This window comes from Pseudomyrmex gracilis, unplaced genomic scaffold (genome assembly GCF_002006095.1).
Source record: "Pseudomyrmex gracilis isolate BER0280 unplaced genomic scaffold, ASM200609v1 scaffold_33, whole genome shotgun sequence".
In the NCBI taxonomy this organism is placed as follows: Eukaryota; Metazoa; Arthropoda; class Insecta; order Hymenoptera; family Formicidae; genus Pseudomyrmex; species Pseudomyrmex gracilis.
Window position 1 is genome coordinate 245362 of NW_018020617.1, and position 17285 is coordinate 262646.

Sequence of the window (17285 nt, forward strand, 5' to 3'; positions counted from 1 at the left end):
TGGAAAAATGAATATTTTGATTATTTTTCTAATAATATAACTTCGACACTTCTATCTACAAAATATAAAAACTTCATATTTAAAAACAATCAAGAACAAATGGAGTAATAAAACGCATCTCAGATGTTGAAGGATTAGAATCGTGGGAGATAATGCGGGATTTCATGATGTGTCACGATCGGTGATACAATGTTCTTTGGCTACGACGAAAAGCAACGTCAACGTATAATAATACACGATAATAGTCACATTTACAGGTTTTTTACGTTTGTACCGTATTTATATACGTACACGAAGAGAGAGAGAGAGAGTGGGACAAAATATGTGCGTGTGTGAATGAGTAAGTGCCACACTTCAAACGCCCTATCCAAATAATGGTTAAATACTTGTGTCATCAAATAAATCCCATTCAAATCTGTCTCGTGAAGCTTCCTGTTAATTTATTCCCGGTATCTATTTTTTTTTTTTTTATAAGTTTGAAATCATTATCCCTGACGACATTATTTCTAGTAAAAAAACAAAGTGAAGAAAATTTAAGCAAAAATATATATAGATTTATTACCGACATATCAAAATTAGAAATGTTTGAGCAAAAGAATGAAAGGTGATTTCTTTCGTATAAAACAATATTTATTTGTATAATTAATTAATTCTATTAACCCTTAGAGGGCCGGCATTTTGTTTTTTGAAATCTTGTAGAATTGACATCCTAGTTTTATTAACACATATATTGTATATCTTATCCAAACTTATAAAGTTGATTCAACGCCACTGTAGTGGCTGCCGGTCCTTAAAGGAGAGAAAAAAACTAAAAATTGTTTAATGTAAAAAATGAAATGTTGTTAAAGATTTTTGAGGTCGCTGATTATGAATATAAAGTCAGATTTTTTTCATTTTAAATAATTAGACCAATATCGCTAAAAAAATCTATAGCAGATATATAAAACTTTCCTTTAGCGTTACCCAGAGCTAACGACGTGGACGTAGAAAGTTTTTGTAGCTCCTTTATCTTTTTTTTGTGTGTTTTTATATATTTTACATATTTTTTTAAATTTAAAACTTTTTATTTTAATAATTCGTTAATTTTTTTATTCTTTTTATTCATACATATATGTATATATTTCAAATACATATATAATTAAATATATATAAATATATACATATATACACGTGTATATTATATACATATATAAACAATATGTATACATAAGTCAAAGATAGTCGATAAATGTTTGCACCACTATAGTGGTGCTGCCGGTCTCCTAAGGGTTAAAAAACTCTTATTGACTAGTTTACACCGTACATTGTTTTCGGGTATGCGAATCATATAAAATATATTTTTCAATGTATAATTCTGGCGTTTACGTCATTTTTTAAATATGCTTGATACGCGTATCATTTTGATACGATACACGTGAAGAAGGCGTATCGTACCAGCTTAATATGACATTGTTTACATTATTGAGATCAGGCCGATTTAATATAGTACTTAATATGCGTATTAAGCTAACGGTGCAAACCAGGCCATTACCTAATTAATTACTTAATCGTGTAAATTGTATTTACTTCTTATGTAGAAACCCTTCTCTTACATCTACATTCTTTGCCCACAATTCTACATATTTTTCTAAAATTACCGATGACCTAGTATCGTGGTTTTAATTAAAAATATTCTTCCAACCTAATTCTTCTGGATTCTACAATTACATTGGAAGAATATTTCTTTTGTTTCAAGCAATTTTCTACTATGGCGTAAATAATAAGCAATCTTCTATCCATGGCACTTAAGTGCTCCTTTGTGATAAGTGGAGGAACATCTGCTATTGCGGCTTCGTGTGCAACGAGTCTATTCAAGGCGATACTCAAGGAACCTCCGCTGAACAGTCGTAATCTGTCCCATGTAGTTTTGTGGATCCTGGAATTTTCAACTTCTTTTTTTTAATTTCTTCTCATTTTTGTTTAACATTTTTCTTTTCTGTATAAAATTTCTTATTTAATTAATTTATATCCACAACACTTTGCGCGCACACAGAGTAAGTAGCATAATTAAACATTTATATTTACATGCAGCACTGATACAGAGGAGCGAGGATGTCGAGATGATCTACATCAGGATTACCCAGACTTTTTCCGTTGTCAATCAGCAATATCGCGGGATTGTGAAAATTATTTTGCGCGAGTTCGTAATGATGACGATCGCCATTGTCCATGAGAAAATCAAAAATTGCTGTGTCAATCAAGTCCAAGAGTCTGCTCGATGATTGTGGCGAATAGGCCTTGGAATCTTTCACCTAAAACCAATTTGTTTTGCTTTGCGAATGATCGAAAAAAAGCCCATTTTATTTCATTTCTTACAATTACCTTATCACAGTAGTTTTCATCAACTTCCCACGTGGCTAGTTTGTTTTCCTTATAAGTTCGTTGCCAAGGGTGACGATGCTTGATCAGTCTTAAATATCGTGGAAGCCATAAGATAAGAGCACCTTCCAGCATGTTTCCCGTTCCGCAAACAGGATCGGCTGGCGAACAGTAATGACAAACACCGTACAGGCATGTGTTGTTACTCTTTTGATACATGGTTGCGTATAATGCCGGCGTCGCGTGTTTAAGAACTTCTTCTTTCAGATCAACTATAAAAACACACATCCTTGTTCTATAATAAAGTTCGAGCTATAATTTTTTTATTGCAAACTCAAAGATTCTTTTAAATTTTCTCAATTTAACTCAACGTACGTTTTCGTATAATAGTAAGAGGCACTCTCCGCAACGCTAGCAAAGATGACAAATGAAAAGCCACCGCTTCGGCGTTGTGGCGATCTTTGCCATGATATACTGGTCCACGTAAAATAGTATTTCTCGAGTACCATTGTGGCTTAAATAACGCTCTCACACCATTCTCTAGATGAAGCATGAGTTTCAGCTGCGTGCCCGATGGAGCATTGTCAGCGCGCAACACGCTGGACTTTCGCAGAACTTCCAAAATAGTTCCCAGTTCCGGAGCTGCTGGTGGAATCAGTTGATGCGCATTGGGCCACTATACATAAAACGTGCGTGCAACTAACATTTATGATTTTACATTATAAACTTCTTGTTTACTTAATATTGTAATTAATTATATTAAAAACAAGCATTATATGTACAATTCTTCAAGCGTTATAAAGTATCAAAAAAGATGTTTAACTAACATGGTTATTGGGGAGATTCCAGATATCCTCACGAACATTAATTGACATTACTTTCAGCTCGGCTACTAGTCGTTCTAGAACTAGGACGTAGCTGGTGTTCTGCTTAAAATACTTGGAAGGAAGTAGACGAATGTTTTCCTTAATTTTGATGTCTATGTCATCTACCATGCGTTTCAATTTTGATTTTTTTTCATTAGTCCATGAAGATGTCAATGTGTCCTGTTTAGTTTTCAATTCCGGTAACTTCTTCTGCGAAGAAGAGTTCTCCACTATTATCCGTATGAAGTATACGTTCACGCCAACAATCAGGATCAGGAGAATACTCAAAGCAAAAAGAGTACAGCGTCGGCCAATCATCTATAATGTTTGTGAATCTTAGAACTTTTACTTAGAATTATTGAAAAATAAATAATAATTTAGAATTTAAAATACTAAAACCTCTATAAAGAAAAATCTCAGTTTCTTTCTTTTGTGGCAAAGTGCACATTCTTTATTGTGTAATATATATTGACATATAATAAGATCGCTAGTTTTTAGAACAAGAACCTGAAAAAACTGCCAGCAATGTTTTTTCGCTTCGCACGCGTCGTTGCAGTGTTTTTTTTTTTTTTTAAGAGAATAGAAACATTTTGAGCCTCTTTTTATGGCACATTGAACATATTTTATCGTGTAATATCTATTGGCATATAATAAAAGACGTTACGTTTTAGAACAAGAACTTAAGAAATCTGCTTGTATGTTTTTTCGATTTGCACGCAATTATGACGTTTCTTTTAATAAAACAATCCGAGATTTTCGGCAAATAGAAATGTTTTTATCAAATATATATCTATTAATACAGGAGGTTGAACTGAGTATAATAAGACTAATATTTTTTTAAACAAGAAATAAAATTATAAGAAAATATTAAATTCAGAATTAAATTGAATTAAATTAAATTAACTAATACTTAAGAAAAAATTAAAAGTCAGTCATGTAGAATGACGTTGTAATTATAACAATTATCTCAATCATAATTTTTTATTTTTTAAATATGTGTGTGTGCGCATGTTCTTGTTTTTTTTTAAGTTAAAGAAATTTGTTCTTTTATAATAGAATGTAATAGCAAGTCTTCTTGCGTAAAAATATATGTTTATATATGTTTACAAAACTGTAAAATTATACATGTTTATAAAACTATAATTTTTGACTTTGTTTGTGTTAATTTTGTAAATATATTATATCTAGTAAAAAATCTTGCGCAAGTGATATGTGACTTCCGTCTCTGTTTTATTTTTGTTTCACTTTTCTGCCACTTGGACGACGAAAACGCTGTTAATCTCTATTACAACATGAAAATATTGACTAGCAGTTTATGCTTATATAGTCAAGGATTAAAAAAACGTGTATTGCCTAATTTTTTAAAATTAAATTATTGTTTTTTTTTTCTTCACACATATGGTGTAATACTTTAATAAATATTGGTGTCATTGATTTATTTCTAATAATAAACATTAAATATATCAGAATGTTTGTTTTGTTACCTTGTAGTAATTGGCCACTTATTTGCTGTCACCTGACAATGTGCGTTTCTTTCATGATTCACTGACTGTTACCGATATCTCATCCACACGCTAGTATAACCGCCATTTAATTTTTGCTCAACTAAAATGCACCACAGCGACACGCCCGATCAGTTTACTCGGTTATGCAACTTCTGACTTTGTACAGTCGAAATGGAGTACGCTCGAGCAAACATCCAGTAACGCCATCTGAAGTTCTTCTCTTTTATAAAATTTTCTTTTATCATAGATTTTTTGTTTTTTCTCTACATATGCTGCGGTATTACCTCACACTACATAAATTAACATCAAGTTTTCACGACTTCGTAATATAAACATCTCTAGCGTGCAAAGTTACAAGATAAATCTCCCGAAAAAAAAAACTCGCATTTATCACGCACACGTCGGTAGAAGCCAAAGAAATGGAAATATAGGAAAAAAAAAAAAAAGGGAATACGCGACGGTAAGTTTATTTTATAAAAACATGTAAACTACACACACTTTGTGAACAAAGATGACTTAAACTTAGGCTAATATAATTCGATTTTTTTTTTTTTTTTCAGGGAGTGTCGCCGGGAAACTCATCAATTATACGCGTGCTGGTAATTTATGTATAATGGTGGTGATGGCTCGGTTTTGTAGCTCTTTTGTTGTTGTTTTCTTTTCTCTTAAATCTTCTTTAGTTATTACAGAGAGTTCATACAAATAAGTAAATATGTACATGATGCTGTGTTATATCCTTGACTCTCATTCTCTATCTCTTCGTTGCCTCTCACGTTCACGTGCCAGTTCCGTGGCGTAATCGTATGGCGAGCCTCTTCTAAAATCGAAATGATTATCCTTTTAGAACCTGTGTAAAATAGAAATACCAAAACATCTAATACTGATCGATAAAAGTTTTTCGAGAGTTCTCTGTTATTATGTCTTGTTTCTTTACCTATCCCGATGTCGGTCTCTGTCACGATGACGTTCCCTGCTCCGATTTCTATACGATTTGTCTCTGCTGCGACTTCTGTAATCTCTTTGTCGTCCACTTCTATCGCGGCTGCTTGATCTTTTGCCGTATCTATCTCTTTCGCGATCCCGTTCGCGAACACGATCTCTGTCGCGTTCGCGCAATCTGTCTCGCTCTCGATCCCGTTCCCTGTTCTTGTCCTTGCGATCTTCGTCAGATCTGTAAGAAAAAATGTTCGAACGGAAGTATGACATTGACTGTCTCGACTGCGAGACTCGATCTGCGTGCGGGAGAATTATTTCTCTCTCTCTCTCTCTCTTCACATCTTTGCTTAATAAACACAAACACACATACACACACACACACACACATGTATAAAAATTAATAAATGTCCAAAAGTCTTTCTCCGCATTTTTGATCTTGTCTCGAGCTCGAAAAAAAGTAATTTTTTTACATGATAATTCAAGAGACTTGGCAACCAAGCATCAATAACTAAATAACGTGATCGTTGTATTCATACCACGTAGACGCACCTGGCACGCCAGTGGCTCGTACGCTCGGCTTCACCCCATTGAACCTCGCTGTCGAGAATATGTCGAGGCTGGTTACGGGATGTCAAATTCCCGTTGTCCTTACGGTTATCCTTACTGCCGTATTTGCTGTGACTGTTGAGCGTGATTGGCGGCTTAGCATTGCGTGAATTCACTTGTTGCTGCGGAAATCGCTCAGCCAGTCGCAGCTCCAAGTCCTTCTGAATAGGCACTGGTATCCGAGGAAACAGTGTGGAAAACCACTCGAGTTTGGTGAGAAATTGCTTGAGGATGTCGCCTATCTTCATCATTTGTCCCCCTCCCGCCTTCACATCTAGCTCCTCCTCATCTTCCAGATAATCGTTATACCAGCTGAACAAGTCTGCCGGTGGTTGTGTGTATCTAATTGCAATGATGATATAACTTATACGATTTGAATAATTACATAGAAAACCACTTGTATTATGTATGAATAGAAGGCAATTGCAAGGAATTTTAATTGCATTTTGTCTATAATTATGTCTGTTATTTTTTCTAAGAAAGCATAAATAATGTCTAAAAAAAAATATTCAAAGTCGAGATGCAATAAAAACTCACCTAATGTACATAAATCCCAAAGCACGGATATACGGCGAATCTGGATGATTAATGAGTCCATTCAGTTGCTTTCTGGTTAGCCTCAGTGTGAACAATTTGTACAGAAGGCAATAAGCCGTGGAAACGATCCCTCCAGCTCCGACACCTCGAACCTGCATGAACCGCTAAATTTACACCCCCCTCAGTCAGTTAAATCACATTCGTATTATTCTAACAATGAACGAACCGAATACATGCTACTCTGTAATAAAAGCATAAACGTTACAATTAAGTGAAAGAGAGAGCGAGAGCAGACATAGGCTCTGTCGGTGCTCGATTTTCAAATTTCCTGTAATAGCAAGCAATGTCTCTTATGACGCATCACTTCGTCCAGATCAACGTCAGTCATTGACCTGGACGTTGCATACGTCGATTTTCGATTTTCACCTTGCTATTTCGTTTCGACACGTTGCCTACTGGTTCGCCAGCTAGTGCTCTACGATCAGTTTTCTGTGCGAGCGAGAATGCGACAATTCTGTCTCTCTCAAACCTTAGACTTCCAACAAACACATCAACGATTAAAAAGAAGATAAAAAACGATGGAGAGATATATCAAAAGGTATAAATCTTTTTTTTCCAAGAAAACATACTCACGCCTCCACACATGCCAGTTTGACCTGCAGTCTTCCTGCTACCCTTCTCCCACGGTTCCAGATGTGAGACCTTATAGTAGATCTCATCAATCACTTCGTGGTATGTCTTGAGTTCGTATAAATTCACCTTAAAATAGTGTGATGACTGTATATTGGTGAGAATCAAAGGGTTCAAATTCATAGTCCTCTCGTTGCCCCACAGAGGTAACACGTTTGACTTTTTACCCTCCTTTTGTGCTGGTCTGCGATCTTCATCGCAACCACTTGAGTTGTTCCATGGAGAGCCTGAGAAAAAATATCATATTTTTTGTACAACATATTTATTAATAAAATGTCACAAATTATTGTTAACATTTAAATTACTGCAACTTAAATAAAAAATAAATAAATATATAAGTAAAAATTGAAAACTAAACAGTTGAAAAAGCAAGAACTCGAAAAACATTTCTCCATTCTTCTAAAAAATTTATATTATTATATTTATGTTTGCACTTATATGTATCTTGAAATAAATTAAAAAACAAGATCAATAATTAAATGGTTTGAGAGACATTTCGAGATGATGCGTGTGCAACATACAAATGACAGGACCGCAATTACATGTACAACGATACGTGCAATGTGAGGTTATATCAATCAATCGAAGAGATAAATCGAACAATCAGAGACTTCGCATGGAACAACAGTGTATAATCGATCGGAAATAATTTGGATTTGAGTGTGAAAGATGCGTATATTCTCGCTTACCATCTGCACCCTCGGTTTCTTGTGCTTGCATGCTCGAATGAACTGTGAAGACTCGCGTCGAGTCTCCGCATCGGTCACACGGAATACGATCGAAACGATTTCGTTCCGCTTTTTGTATCGCTTCTCTCCTGACTAAAAAAAAATCCTCGACTCGATGATTGTTTGTGTGTAAGTTGTGAGAACCGCCACAAATGCCGTTAGCCGTTTAGCGCGCGCTATTAAAAAGACGCAAGAAATTGTGCAATGTAATAGCCGTAACGTATGTAACGACAAACTGTGACGAACAACATACACATCCGGATGTGGTCGCGCGTGCGCACCACGTCTCATACAACCGCAAAACGAAATACGCCTGGTTTGCTTTTCGTTCCTGAACCAATCTAAACTTGCTGCACTTAAAAAAAAGATACTCGTATACGCGCGAATGATTGGTGAAAAAGAGAAAAAACAATCGGCACACAGACCCGCTGCGGAAACAATGATCAAACTTTCGATATATTACAGATCGTAAAACTCGCACGTTGCTGTGTACACATATCTATCACACACACACACACACACACACACGCGAGATCTTGTATTTAAGATTGTCTTAAGGTTATTCTCAGATAGTTTGTGTCCAATGAAACGGCTTGTATAACATCTTGAGATAAACTTGAGACGATACATATTAAAGAAGATAAATATAAGATTTGATTGTGAATATCGGCCTTTTAAATTCTTGCCGGATTAGATAAAGATCAATTGCAACGATAAGATACTTTTTAGATACTTCGCTTGCCGAGCACAACACTGGCTCGACGTGTTATATAGTTGCTGATGAATATTTATTTATTGTTTTTTACGTTTTCGAGATTATTCTTTGTGTTATTTTGTACATAGTCTGTCCGCTCAGTAGATCGCACGTATCAGTCCGACGGTGTTCGTGGTGGAGTTAATTTCACTGTTTTTTCGCATGTAATTGAAAAAACAAAACAATCCGACAATGGCATTATCGAGAATCACTACCTTGGATACGCTCGGCGCTTTGACTCGTGTCTCACGCACAAGTACGAATTAATTTCTGATAAAAAGAAAAAAATTGTTGCCTTGTTGGAATCTGTCATTTTCAACTGTCCATTATTACAGTGTTTTTACATAGTTACACATATTTGTTTTAATTGTGAGAAATTCTGGTACTTTCTATAACATAAAATTAATTATCCAAGCGATTTTATAACATTTTTTTTCACACATTGAAATAATATTTTATTGAGTAATATATATATATATATATATATATAAACGATTAGAATTTTAATAAAAAGCTATGCCTCTAATGCTAATGTCAGTGTTTTTTTATATTTTAATATTTTATCTTAGCATACTACGTACAATACTATTATATGTGTACTTTATACAATATTTATAAATTGTGGCATTCATCGCACGATAATTTATTCTTTTTCCTATTACATTATAATATCAAATGTTGCAGCAGTAATGAACATATGAATGTCATATTTTGACATGATAACTTTACAAGTACATTTTTTACATGATAATCTTTGCTTCTACATATTCATAATATACTATATATACTAATGTTTTCTTTTATACTTATATCTATTTCCTCATTTTTGTAAAACTTATAAAGTTAATAAGTCCCATAGTACAAGATATATTGCTTAATTACAATACAACATTGCTTTATATTTCTTTAAATTACAGCCATTTTGGACATTCAGCATGCAACTCCAGCAGCATCTCATTGGAAACATCAGACACTGCACATGACATGTACTCGTCATTATCCAGATCCCCCAACACTCACTTTACCAAGCAATGTGTGCAACATCTTTGCCAATGAGACCGGTCGTTTTACACCAGAGCGTGCACGTGACATTGCTCTGTATTCTGAGAATGGTGGCAATGCAGTGTGTCCAGGAAAATCTTCAGGTTTTCCCAAGATTCAAGACAACGGTCACGTAGACTCATACGACTGCTTTGGCGCAGTCAGTCTCAACGGTACGATGCAAAGCAATGTGCCTAAGCCGTTTTCCTCAAGTGGCAAGTCAATGCATCTCAACATGCCTGGTGGACAGTGGTCTCGCGACGGAAAATACATCGCTGAGGATATGCAGCGCTCGCATTATCGCAAATTGTCGTGTAAGAAGGACCTTTGAATGGATTAAAAGGGTAGAGGTGCTTTTCCCTTCTACGCTTTTTCTTACAACTTATATATTGACTTCTACTATGTTTTAAATCCTAAAGACAATTTGTTTAAACCAGACGTCGGGAAGGCGCTGAAATTGTGCACAGGCATTTGCAAATACCTTTGATTGCCTAGTTTCTGCGCACACATTATGATTAACTTCACTCAACATAGAAGCATATTCTATTTCTATTTTGTACTTTGAGATGAAATACGTATTAATATTAGTAATTATATATAAAATCATTTGTATAAAATGTATAAATATTATGACACAAATTATTAGAGATCACAATTAAGCATATTAGAAAGTAATAAAACATATTAATTTTTCAATTTTCAAATTGTATAAATTATTTTTTTAATTTTTGTGAAAACTAACTTTTGCACAAAAAATTTCTTCTACATTTTCGACTTAGTTTTGCAAAAAATTGCCATTTTTTCCCGGTTAATGCTAGCAAATCTGCAAAATCTTTAAATTTAAAATAAATAGCAAACTTTTACAATTGTCTAGTGCCAGGGATTTACATCAGGCAATTTGTATGTGGCTTAGGTAAGGCAACTAACACTTTAACGAGCACGCTTTTACAAGTGACATATCAGCCAATCCATATCACTGAAATGAGTTACTCCACCAATGCTTCTGAGGCACAAAAGGATGCTGAAAAAGGTCAGTTGACGCCGCAGAAGATAGCAATGATGTCGAAACGAGACAGATTTCGTCTGATGTTGAGGGATTATGGAGCCACTCTCTTCGTCTTTCATATCACTATCTCTCTGATATGCCTTGGTAGCTGTTATGTGGTGGTTATTAGGTCAGTTGTGCGTTCTACGGAATTATACGAAAGTTGTGCATTTTTGTGTCTTCTAGACATTTATCATAACATATATTATCATTTGTCAATAAAATTACGTATTTGATAATTTGTTATCTAAAAAAGAAATTGATAATTTTGAAATTTTTTCAACTGTGTGCAACTTTCTTGAGAAATTGTGTGCTTAACTTTTATGGCTCTCCTTTTTAACATATAACATTTTTTATATAACTTTTTAAATATATTACATGTATAAACACGACAATATTGAAAGAATTGAGCTTCTGTTTTGTTGCATCTGAAGTTTTATATTATTTACGCAATGATACAATGAATTGATTTCAGCGGAGTCGATGTGATGCCGTTTGTGCAAAAGATAACAGGTGGAAATGAAGACTTCGACAAAATAATGAAAACTTCAACGGACTTCATATTAGCATACACTATTCATAAATTACTCGCACCCGTCCGTATATCGATAACGTTGGGCGTGACCCCAATACTCGTAAGATATTTGAGAAGGATTGGCTTGCTCAAGAAACCAAAAGCAAAATCGTCATCTCCATCTTCGTAAGCATTCATGATAATTTCTTTTTTTTAAAGATGTTTTCTTGGTTAGTTTAATAAAAATCGTAACATTAAAAAAACATTGTGCAAAAGTAATATATGTATCTGTACAGAAAAAACATCTTAATCGCCAAAAGTGATAATGAAAGTTTGATGTTACCAGATAGGATTAGAATTTTTTACAAAGTGTTATATATAATGTGTACAGTATTGATTTATACATCTATATAACTCGATCGGTGAACAGAAATTTATTATTAAAGAAAGGTAACTTGAAGAAAAAGTGATTTGTATCTTTTTTTTTACGATTTTGCAAAAAATAATTTCTAATAATTAAATATAGTGAGGTTATTCTAATAATTGAATAAGCTCGCGAGAAGATGAAATGTAGTATTAGGGCAGATGCGAACCAAATCACAATATGCGTGTGTGTGCTATTTATTAAATATAAAACCAAATGTTTCGGTGTCTTTATTTGGATCTTCTTTAGTATAAACTACAGTAATAAATTGAAGTAAAAATTAACAGATTGATCAGCACACTCGTAATACAATACTTATGTACATTTTTGTAAAATTTACTTGTAGTGGATTTGGTAGTCTCTTTTACCGGAAAGGGGCGAAGTTATAATTTACATTATAAGTATGCTATGGTCAGTAATTTATTATAATAATTATTCTTTTTATAATTCTGGTATAGTAACTGTTTTATCTAATCGGGTCGGTGATGTGGGCCTATTAAATTTTTATTTCAATTTATTAGTATAGTTTGTACACTAAAGAAGATCCAAATAAGGAGATCAAAACGTTTGGTTTTATATTTAATAAATAACACATACATCTTGTGGTTTGGCTCACATTTGTCTTAATATTCTGTTTAGTAGTTTCTAAGAATATAAATAATTTTATATATGCCCACAAAAGGTGTAGGAAGTTATGTTATATATTTTTAATATATATGAATATTACACGATAATTTTGTAAAGAAATCACAAACCAGGTGACAGTAAATATATAATCTGTAAATATAAACACTATTTATCTGTAAAAACAGATATACATACACAAAATAAATATTGGATGAAAGCAAAGCAGTGACTTCACACATATATGCATTTCGTTTATTATATAAAGAATATAGTGATCATAAACTTTTATGTATATATGTATATATATTTATATATACAGGGTGTCCGTGAAATTTTGACACAGCCGAAGTATAGAGATAGAGTGAGTGAAACTGAATCGAAAAGTTATTTGCCATTTTGCGAAATTCGCAATAGTTATTGAGATATGAATTAATAAATGTGAACCAATGAGCGCGTGGAAAGCGATGGTCCTAACTCTGTAGGCGTGTATGATTGTCAGTATAAGATTAATGGCATACATCTGGCATACATCTGTATTCGGCGATTCGTAGCGAAGCGAGCAGCGCTCGAGGGGAGGTGAGAAGCCTCTGCTCTCCGCGATCAGCTGATTGATGATCGACGCAATGTAACGTTGCAAACAGCGAGCTGCCGCGCGCGCTAAAAATTAATAAACATGGTTAATAATATTTTTATTATGGTTAATAATATTATTATGGTAAATAATATTATTTTCAATAATATTATTTTCAATAATATTATTTAATGTTATTTGGACGAAAGAGAGAAATGCGAGCAGCGATATCATTTCCACACCATCTTGCGGTAGATAACACGGTGCGTTTTTGTTTTAGTGATTTCCTATAAACAATCATGCGGTATACTCCAGAAGAATATACTGATATGATAGTGGCTTACGGGCTAGCAAGAGAAAATGCGTGTGCCGCGGCTCGGATTTACGCAGAACGATTTCCCAGACGTGCGCATCCGTCAGGACGTAGAAGTTTGCGTGTAGTGCAACAATTGCGTGAGAGTGGTTGTCTCGTACATAATCATAGACCAATTGGTGCATTATTCTTACGTGTTCGCGATGAACAACGCATTCCTGACGCGTTCGAGAAAGATCCTGCGGCCAGTGTGCGTGTCGTTGCGAACGCTTTATGTTTATTGCGATATGCAGTACATATCTTGCAAGTTAATTTGTTGCATCCGTATCATTATCAACGGGTGCAACAGCTTTCACCTCAGGATCAAAACCAACGAATTTACTTTTGCGAAGGTATTCTATTAATAAATTTTAATATTTTTTTAAACAAATTATATGTAATTGTTAATAAAAACATGCGTAGGTTTTCTCGCGCAATATCGGCGGAATGCTTCTTTCCCCGATTTAATTTTGTGGACTGACGAAGCTATCTTTACGCCAAATGGCGTTTTCAATTTACATAATTTTTTATATTGGGCGGAAGAAAACCCGCATGCTATTCGCTCAGGCGCATTTCAATATCGCTGGTTCATAAATGTATGGACGGGTATAATTAGAAATCAAGTGGTGAATGATATAAAAATAAAGTAATAAATTTTTTATGTTATTATTTTTCTTCACGATTTTCAGATCGGTCCGGTTTTTCTTCCACCGCGTTTAAGTGGGGGAATTTACGCGAACTTTTTAGAGAATGAATTGCCAGTGCTTCTTGAAGATGTGCCTTTTTATGTGCAGGCAAGTCTAATTTACGTCCAATACGACGGAGCTCCTGCGCATTTTTCTCAACAAGCTCGCAACATATTAAACGCGCGTTTTCCGGAAAGATGGATGGGTCGTGCTGGTCCAATCAACTGGCTGCCACAGTCGCCAAATTTAAATGTTTTAGATTTTTTTGTATGGGGTTACATTAAAAATCTAGTAAAATATCGGCGTGTTTTGACGCCGTCTTGAGAGTCCCTCTCTCCCCGGGGTGTTCGCTCGTGTGTTATGCCGACGACATCCTGGTATTGTCAGGTGGACACCATGAACAAGAGACGGCGGAGCGAGCCTCTTTAGCGGTGTCAGCGGTGGGACGTCGCATGGAGTCGCTGGGCCTAGCCCTTGCACCGGCGAAAACGGAAGCGTGTTCCATCTTCCTCGGCGAAAAGGAGGTCCTGTGACCGTCCGGGTTGGGCCAACCAGGGTTAGTACCCAGCCCGTCGTGAAGTACCAGGGGTTGCAGGTTGACGAGAAGTGGAATTTCCGGGCCCACTTTGAGTACGTGGCAAACAAACTCAGAAGAGATTGGTGGGACGGATACGAACAACACAAGTGCGTCATCATCGACGACTTCTACGGCTGAATTAAATACGACGAACTAAAAAAAAAACTAAAGATAACCGACCGCTACCCATACAAAGTACCCATAAAAGGAGGGTACGAAAAATCCAAAGCAACACATATTTGGATAACCTCAAACGTCGACACAATTTTATTGTACAAATTCAAAAATTATACTCCTGACGCATTTGAACGTCGCATTATAATAAAAGAATTCATGCAGTAACATGCTCCGCATTCTCCTTATCACCCACAGCTTCCTCTCCTACTTCCTCCAACAGTCCGGGTAACGGATAGGCCCGGAGAATAGCGGGGGCACTAGCAGTCAATTTTTTCACTTCTAGATAAGTTTTCGATAACTTTATCTAGAAGATATCTCCCAAAATTGGTTCTCTTTATTGGTTCTCTTTATTGGTTCTCAGAGGAATTTATCCGGAGTATAGCTATCGAGAGATATGAAGAAATCGGCCGTAAGCCGACTTCTCCCCAATCTCGGGGGACCCAGGCAAAGCATGCGGAAGCTGTACGCCAATGTCGTACACTCCGTAATAATGTACGGGGCCCCGATATGGTACCGGGAGGTTAAGGTGGGTCGCGCGGCTGCTCCGCTAGCGTCTGTCCAAAGTCTTGTGGGAAGTAGAGTGGTGCGAGCCTACCGCACGGCGGCCCTGGAAGCTGTCCGCGTGCTGGCGCACATTCCGCCAGTAGACCTTATGGCAGCCCAATACGCGGAAGTGTACGTCGCTAGGCAGAGAGCGATGACTCAGGCGCGCGCAAACAACCGGAACATAAACCCGGAGGAGGTTCGGCAAGCTCGCATTCGCGCCTGGGACAAGATGGTACGGCGGTGGCGCCGCCGGCTGAAGGACCCGAGCCTTTATGGCCGAAGAGTTAGGGAAGCAGTGGGTCCGGTCCTTAAAACCTGGATAGAGTGCCCGCACATCTGGATGACTTAACCCAGATTGTGACAAAAGTACAGGGCGCCAAAGAAGACGCAGAACGGCTTCGCCAGGGCCAGCCGGTAGCTAGAAGGCGGGTCAGCGGAAAACTCTCTGCGTAAGAGGAACTTCAAGGTTCGCAGTCCGGGAAAGTGAGGGCTTTCTCGGACATTGCACGCGAACATAGGAGTCGGCAGAAAAGGATAGGCTCCTTTCTGCCGCAGGGGATGAGGTGCTGCGTAGCACTCAGGCGCGGGAGGAGGATCGGGATGTTTTATAGCCCTCTAGTTTTCCAGGCCCCTTCCCCAACGCACACGAGAAGCCTCAAGGGGCTTTAGTGGGTACGCCTTTTTGGCAAGTCCCACATAACCTTGGCCTGCCCTTACAGGTCAGGGTATCCATAAAGGATTTCCCCTTGTAAAAAAAAAAGTAGAATATCGGTGTGATAGTACAGAAATTGAAGTACGTGAAGCTATTGTCGTGGCCTTCGATACCATTACGCCGGAAATGGCACACAGTGCAACGCGCGACATTGTTCGAAGAGCCGAACTTTGTCTACGAGAAGAAGGACGACACTTTGAACAGTAAATGAAATAAAAATTCTTGAATTAAATAATGAGAGTGGAGTAGGCCTCCCGGGGAAACCACTAAAACAAAAACGCACCGTGCTATTTACCGCAAGGTGATGTGGAAATGATATCGCTGCTCGCATTTCTCTCTTTCGTCCAAATAACATTAAATGATATTATTTTTAATAATATTATTTTTAATAATATTATTTTTAATAATATTATTATGGTAAAAAATATTATGGTAAATAACCATAATAAAAATATTATTAACCATGTTTATTAATTTTTAACGCGCGCGGCAGCTCGCTGTTTGCAACGTTACATTGCGTCGATCATCAGTCAGCTGATCGCGGAGAGCAGGGCTTCTTCCCTTTGAACCCTTTGCTTCGCTGTGTACCGCCGAATATCGATTGACCGTAAAATCAGGTAAGACCACCTGTCGAGCTTGGAACCCTTCTTAACTCCGCCCCTCGTTACTCTGATGACAATCACACACTTCTATAGAGTCAGGTTTATTGCTTTCCACGCGCTCACATTGGCTCACATTTATATCTTCATTAACTATTGCAAATTTCGCAAAATGGCAAATAACTTTTTGATTCAGTTTCACTCACTCTATCTCCATACTTCGGCTGTGTCAAAATTTCACGGACACCCTGTATATATATGTATATATCGCGTAGAACAGAGTCTACATATTCATATCTCTTGCGCGCATACATATTATAATGTATAATAATATCCTACACATACCGTACTTGTAGAATGAAATGTTTTCATACACAAAAGCTCGGCAGTTTCAGTTGGACGAATTTGCGGTTTGTCATTCACATATAATTGAT

At 36.4% G+C, this 17285-nt stretch overlaps 3 protein-coding genes across 8 annotated transcripts; 1 reads left to right on the plus strand and 2 right to left on the minus strand.

Annotated features, from left to right (window-relative positions):
- Nucleotides 1-1174: 1174 nt before the first annotated feature.
- LOC109852667 (glycosaminoglycan xylosylkinase) lies at nt 1175-5088 on the minus strand. Of its 2 annotated transcripts, none has more exons than XM_020424035.1 (6): nt 4709-5088; nt 3186-3542; nt 2734-3034; nt 2362-2630; nt 2065-2291; nt 1175-1915 (listed from the first exon to the last, which is right to left on the minus strand). In XM_020424035.1, exons 2-6 carry the CDS (start codon nt 3540-3542, stop codon nt 1663-1665), a joined length of 1407 nt encoding a protein of 468 aa, XP_020279624.1. In that variant the 5' UTR covers nt 4709-5088; the 3' UTR covers nt 1175-1662. The 2 variants fall into 2 exon arrangements, with proteins under 2 accessions (XP_020279624.1, XP_020279625.1); XM_020424036.1 differs by having other exon boundaries at nt 1908-1975.
- A 145-nt stretch (nt 5089-5233) lies between these two features.
- LOC109852668 (pre-mRNA-splicing factor 38B) lies at nt 5234-8698 on the minus strand. 3 transcript variants are annotated; one of them, XM_020424037.1, is made up of 6 exons: nt 8188-8698; nt 7442-7725; nt 6809-6960; nt 6215-6613; nt 5664-5900; nt 5234-5546 (listed from the first exon to the last, which is right to left on the minus strand). In XM_020424037.1, exons 1-6 carry the CDS (start codon nt 8216-8218, stop codon nt 5474-5476), a joined length of 1176 nt encoding a protein of 391 aa, XP_020279626.1. In that variant the 5' UTR covers nt 8219-8698; the 3' UTR covers nt 5234-5473. The 3 variants fall into 3 exon arrangements, with proteins under 3 accessions (XP_020279626.1, XP_020279627.1, XP_020279628.1); XM_020424038.1 differs by having other exon boundaries at nt 5234-5576; XM_020424039.1 differs by lacking the exon at nt 5234-5546 and having other exon boundaries at nt 5807-5900; nt 6202-6613.
- Nucleotides 8699-8871: 173 nt separating this feature from the next.
- On the plus strand, nt 8872-16554 carry LOC109852669. 3 transcript variants are annotated; one of them, XR_002250022.1, is made up of 6 exons: nt 8872-9236; nt 9898-10335; nt 10935-11196; nt 11542-11766; nt 12951-13307; nt 13483-14213. XR_002250022.1 is itself a non-coding variant. In XM_020424041.1 (5 exons), the coding sequence occupies exons 1-5, from the start codon at nt 9173-9175 to the stop codon at nt 14356-14358; spliced, it is 999 nt and encodes a 332-aa protein (XP_020279630.1). In that variant the 5' UTR covers nt 8872-9172; the 3' UTR covers nt 14359-16554. The 3 variants fall into 3 exon arrangements, 2 of the variants coding, with proteins under 2 accessions (XP_020279630.1, XP_020279629.1); XM_020424041.1 differs by lacking the exons at nt 12951-13307; nt 13483-14213 and adding an exon at nt 14349-16554; XM_020424040.1 differs by lacking the exon at nt 12951-13307.
- Nucleotides 16555-17285: the final 731 nt, after the last annotated feature.

Excerpts from the sequence above, each read along its gene's own strand:
- LOC109852667 (XM_020424035.1), bottom strand. The coding sequence starts at position 3,542 with ATGATTGGCCGACGCTGTACTCTTTTTGCTTTGAGTATTCTCCTGATC. Across the intron at positions 3,035-3,185 it reads GGAATCTCCCCAATAACCAT|TGGCCCAATGCGCATCAACT; the intron begins GTTAGTTAAACA and ends TTTTATGTATAG. Across the intron at positions 2,292-2,361 it reads ATGAAAACTACTGTGATAAG|GTGAAAGATTCCAAGGCCTA; the intron begins GTAATTGTAAGA and ends AATTGGTTTTAG.
- LOC109852668 (XM_020424037.1), bottom strand. The coding sequence starts at position 8,218 with ATGCAAGCACAAGAAACCGAGGGTGCAGATG. Across the intron at positions 6,614-6,808 it reads TTGGGATTTATGTACATTAG|ATACACACAACCACCGGCAG; the intron begins GTGAGTTTTTAT and ends CATTGCAATTAG. Across the intron at positions 5,901-6,214 it reads ACGAGCCACTGGCGTGCCAG|ATCTGACGAAGATCGCAAGG; the intron begins GTGCGTCTACGT and ends TTTTTCTTACAG.
- LOC109852669 (XM_020424040.1), top strand. The coding sequence starts at position 9,173 with ATGGCATTATCGAGAATCACTACCTTGGATACGCTCGGCGCTTTGACT. Across the intron at positions 9,237-9,897 it reads GACTCGTGTCTCACGCACAA|CCATTTTGGACATTCAGCAT; the intron begins GTACGAATTAAT and ends TTTAAATTACAG. Across the intron at positions 10,336-10,934 it reads GCATTATCGCAAATTGTCGT|GTAAGGCAACTAACACTTTA; the intron begins GTAAGAAGGACC and ends TATGTGGCTTAG.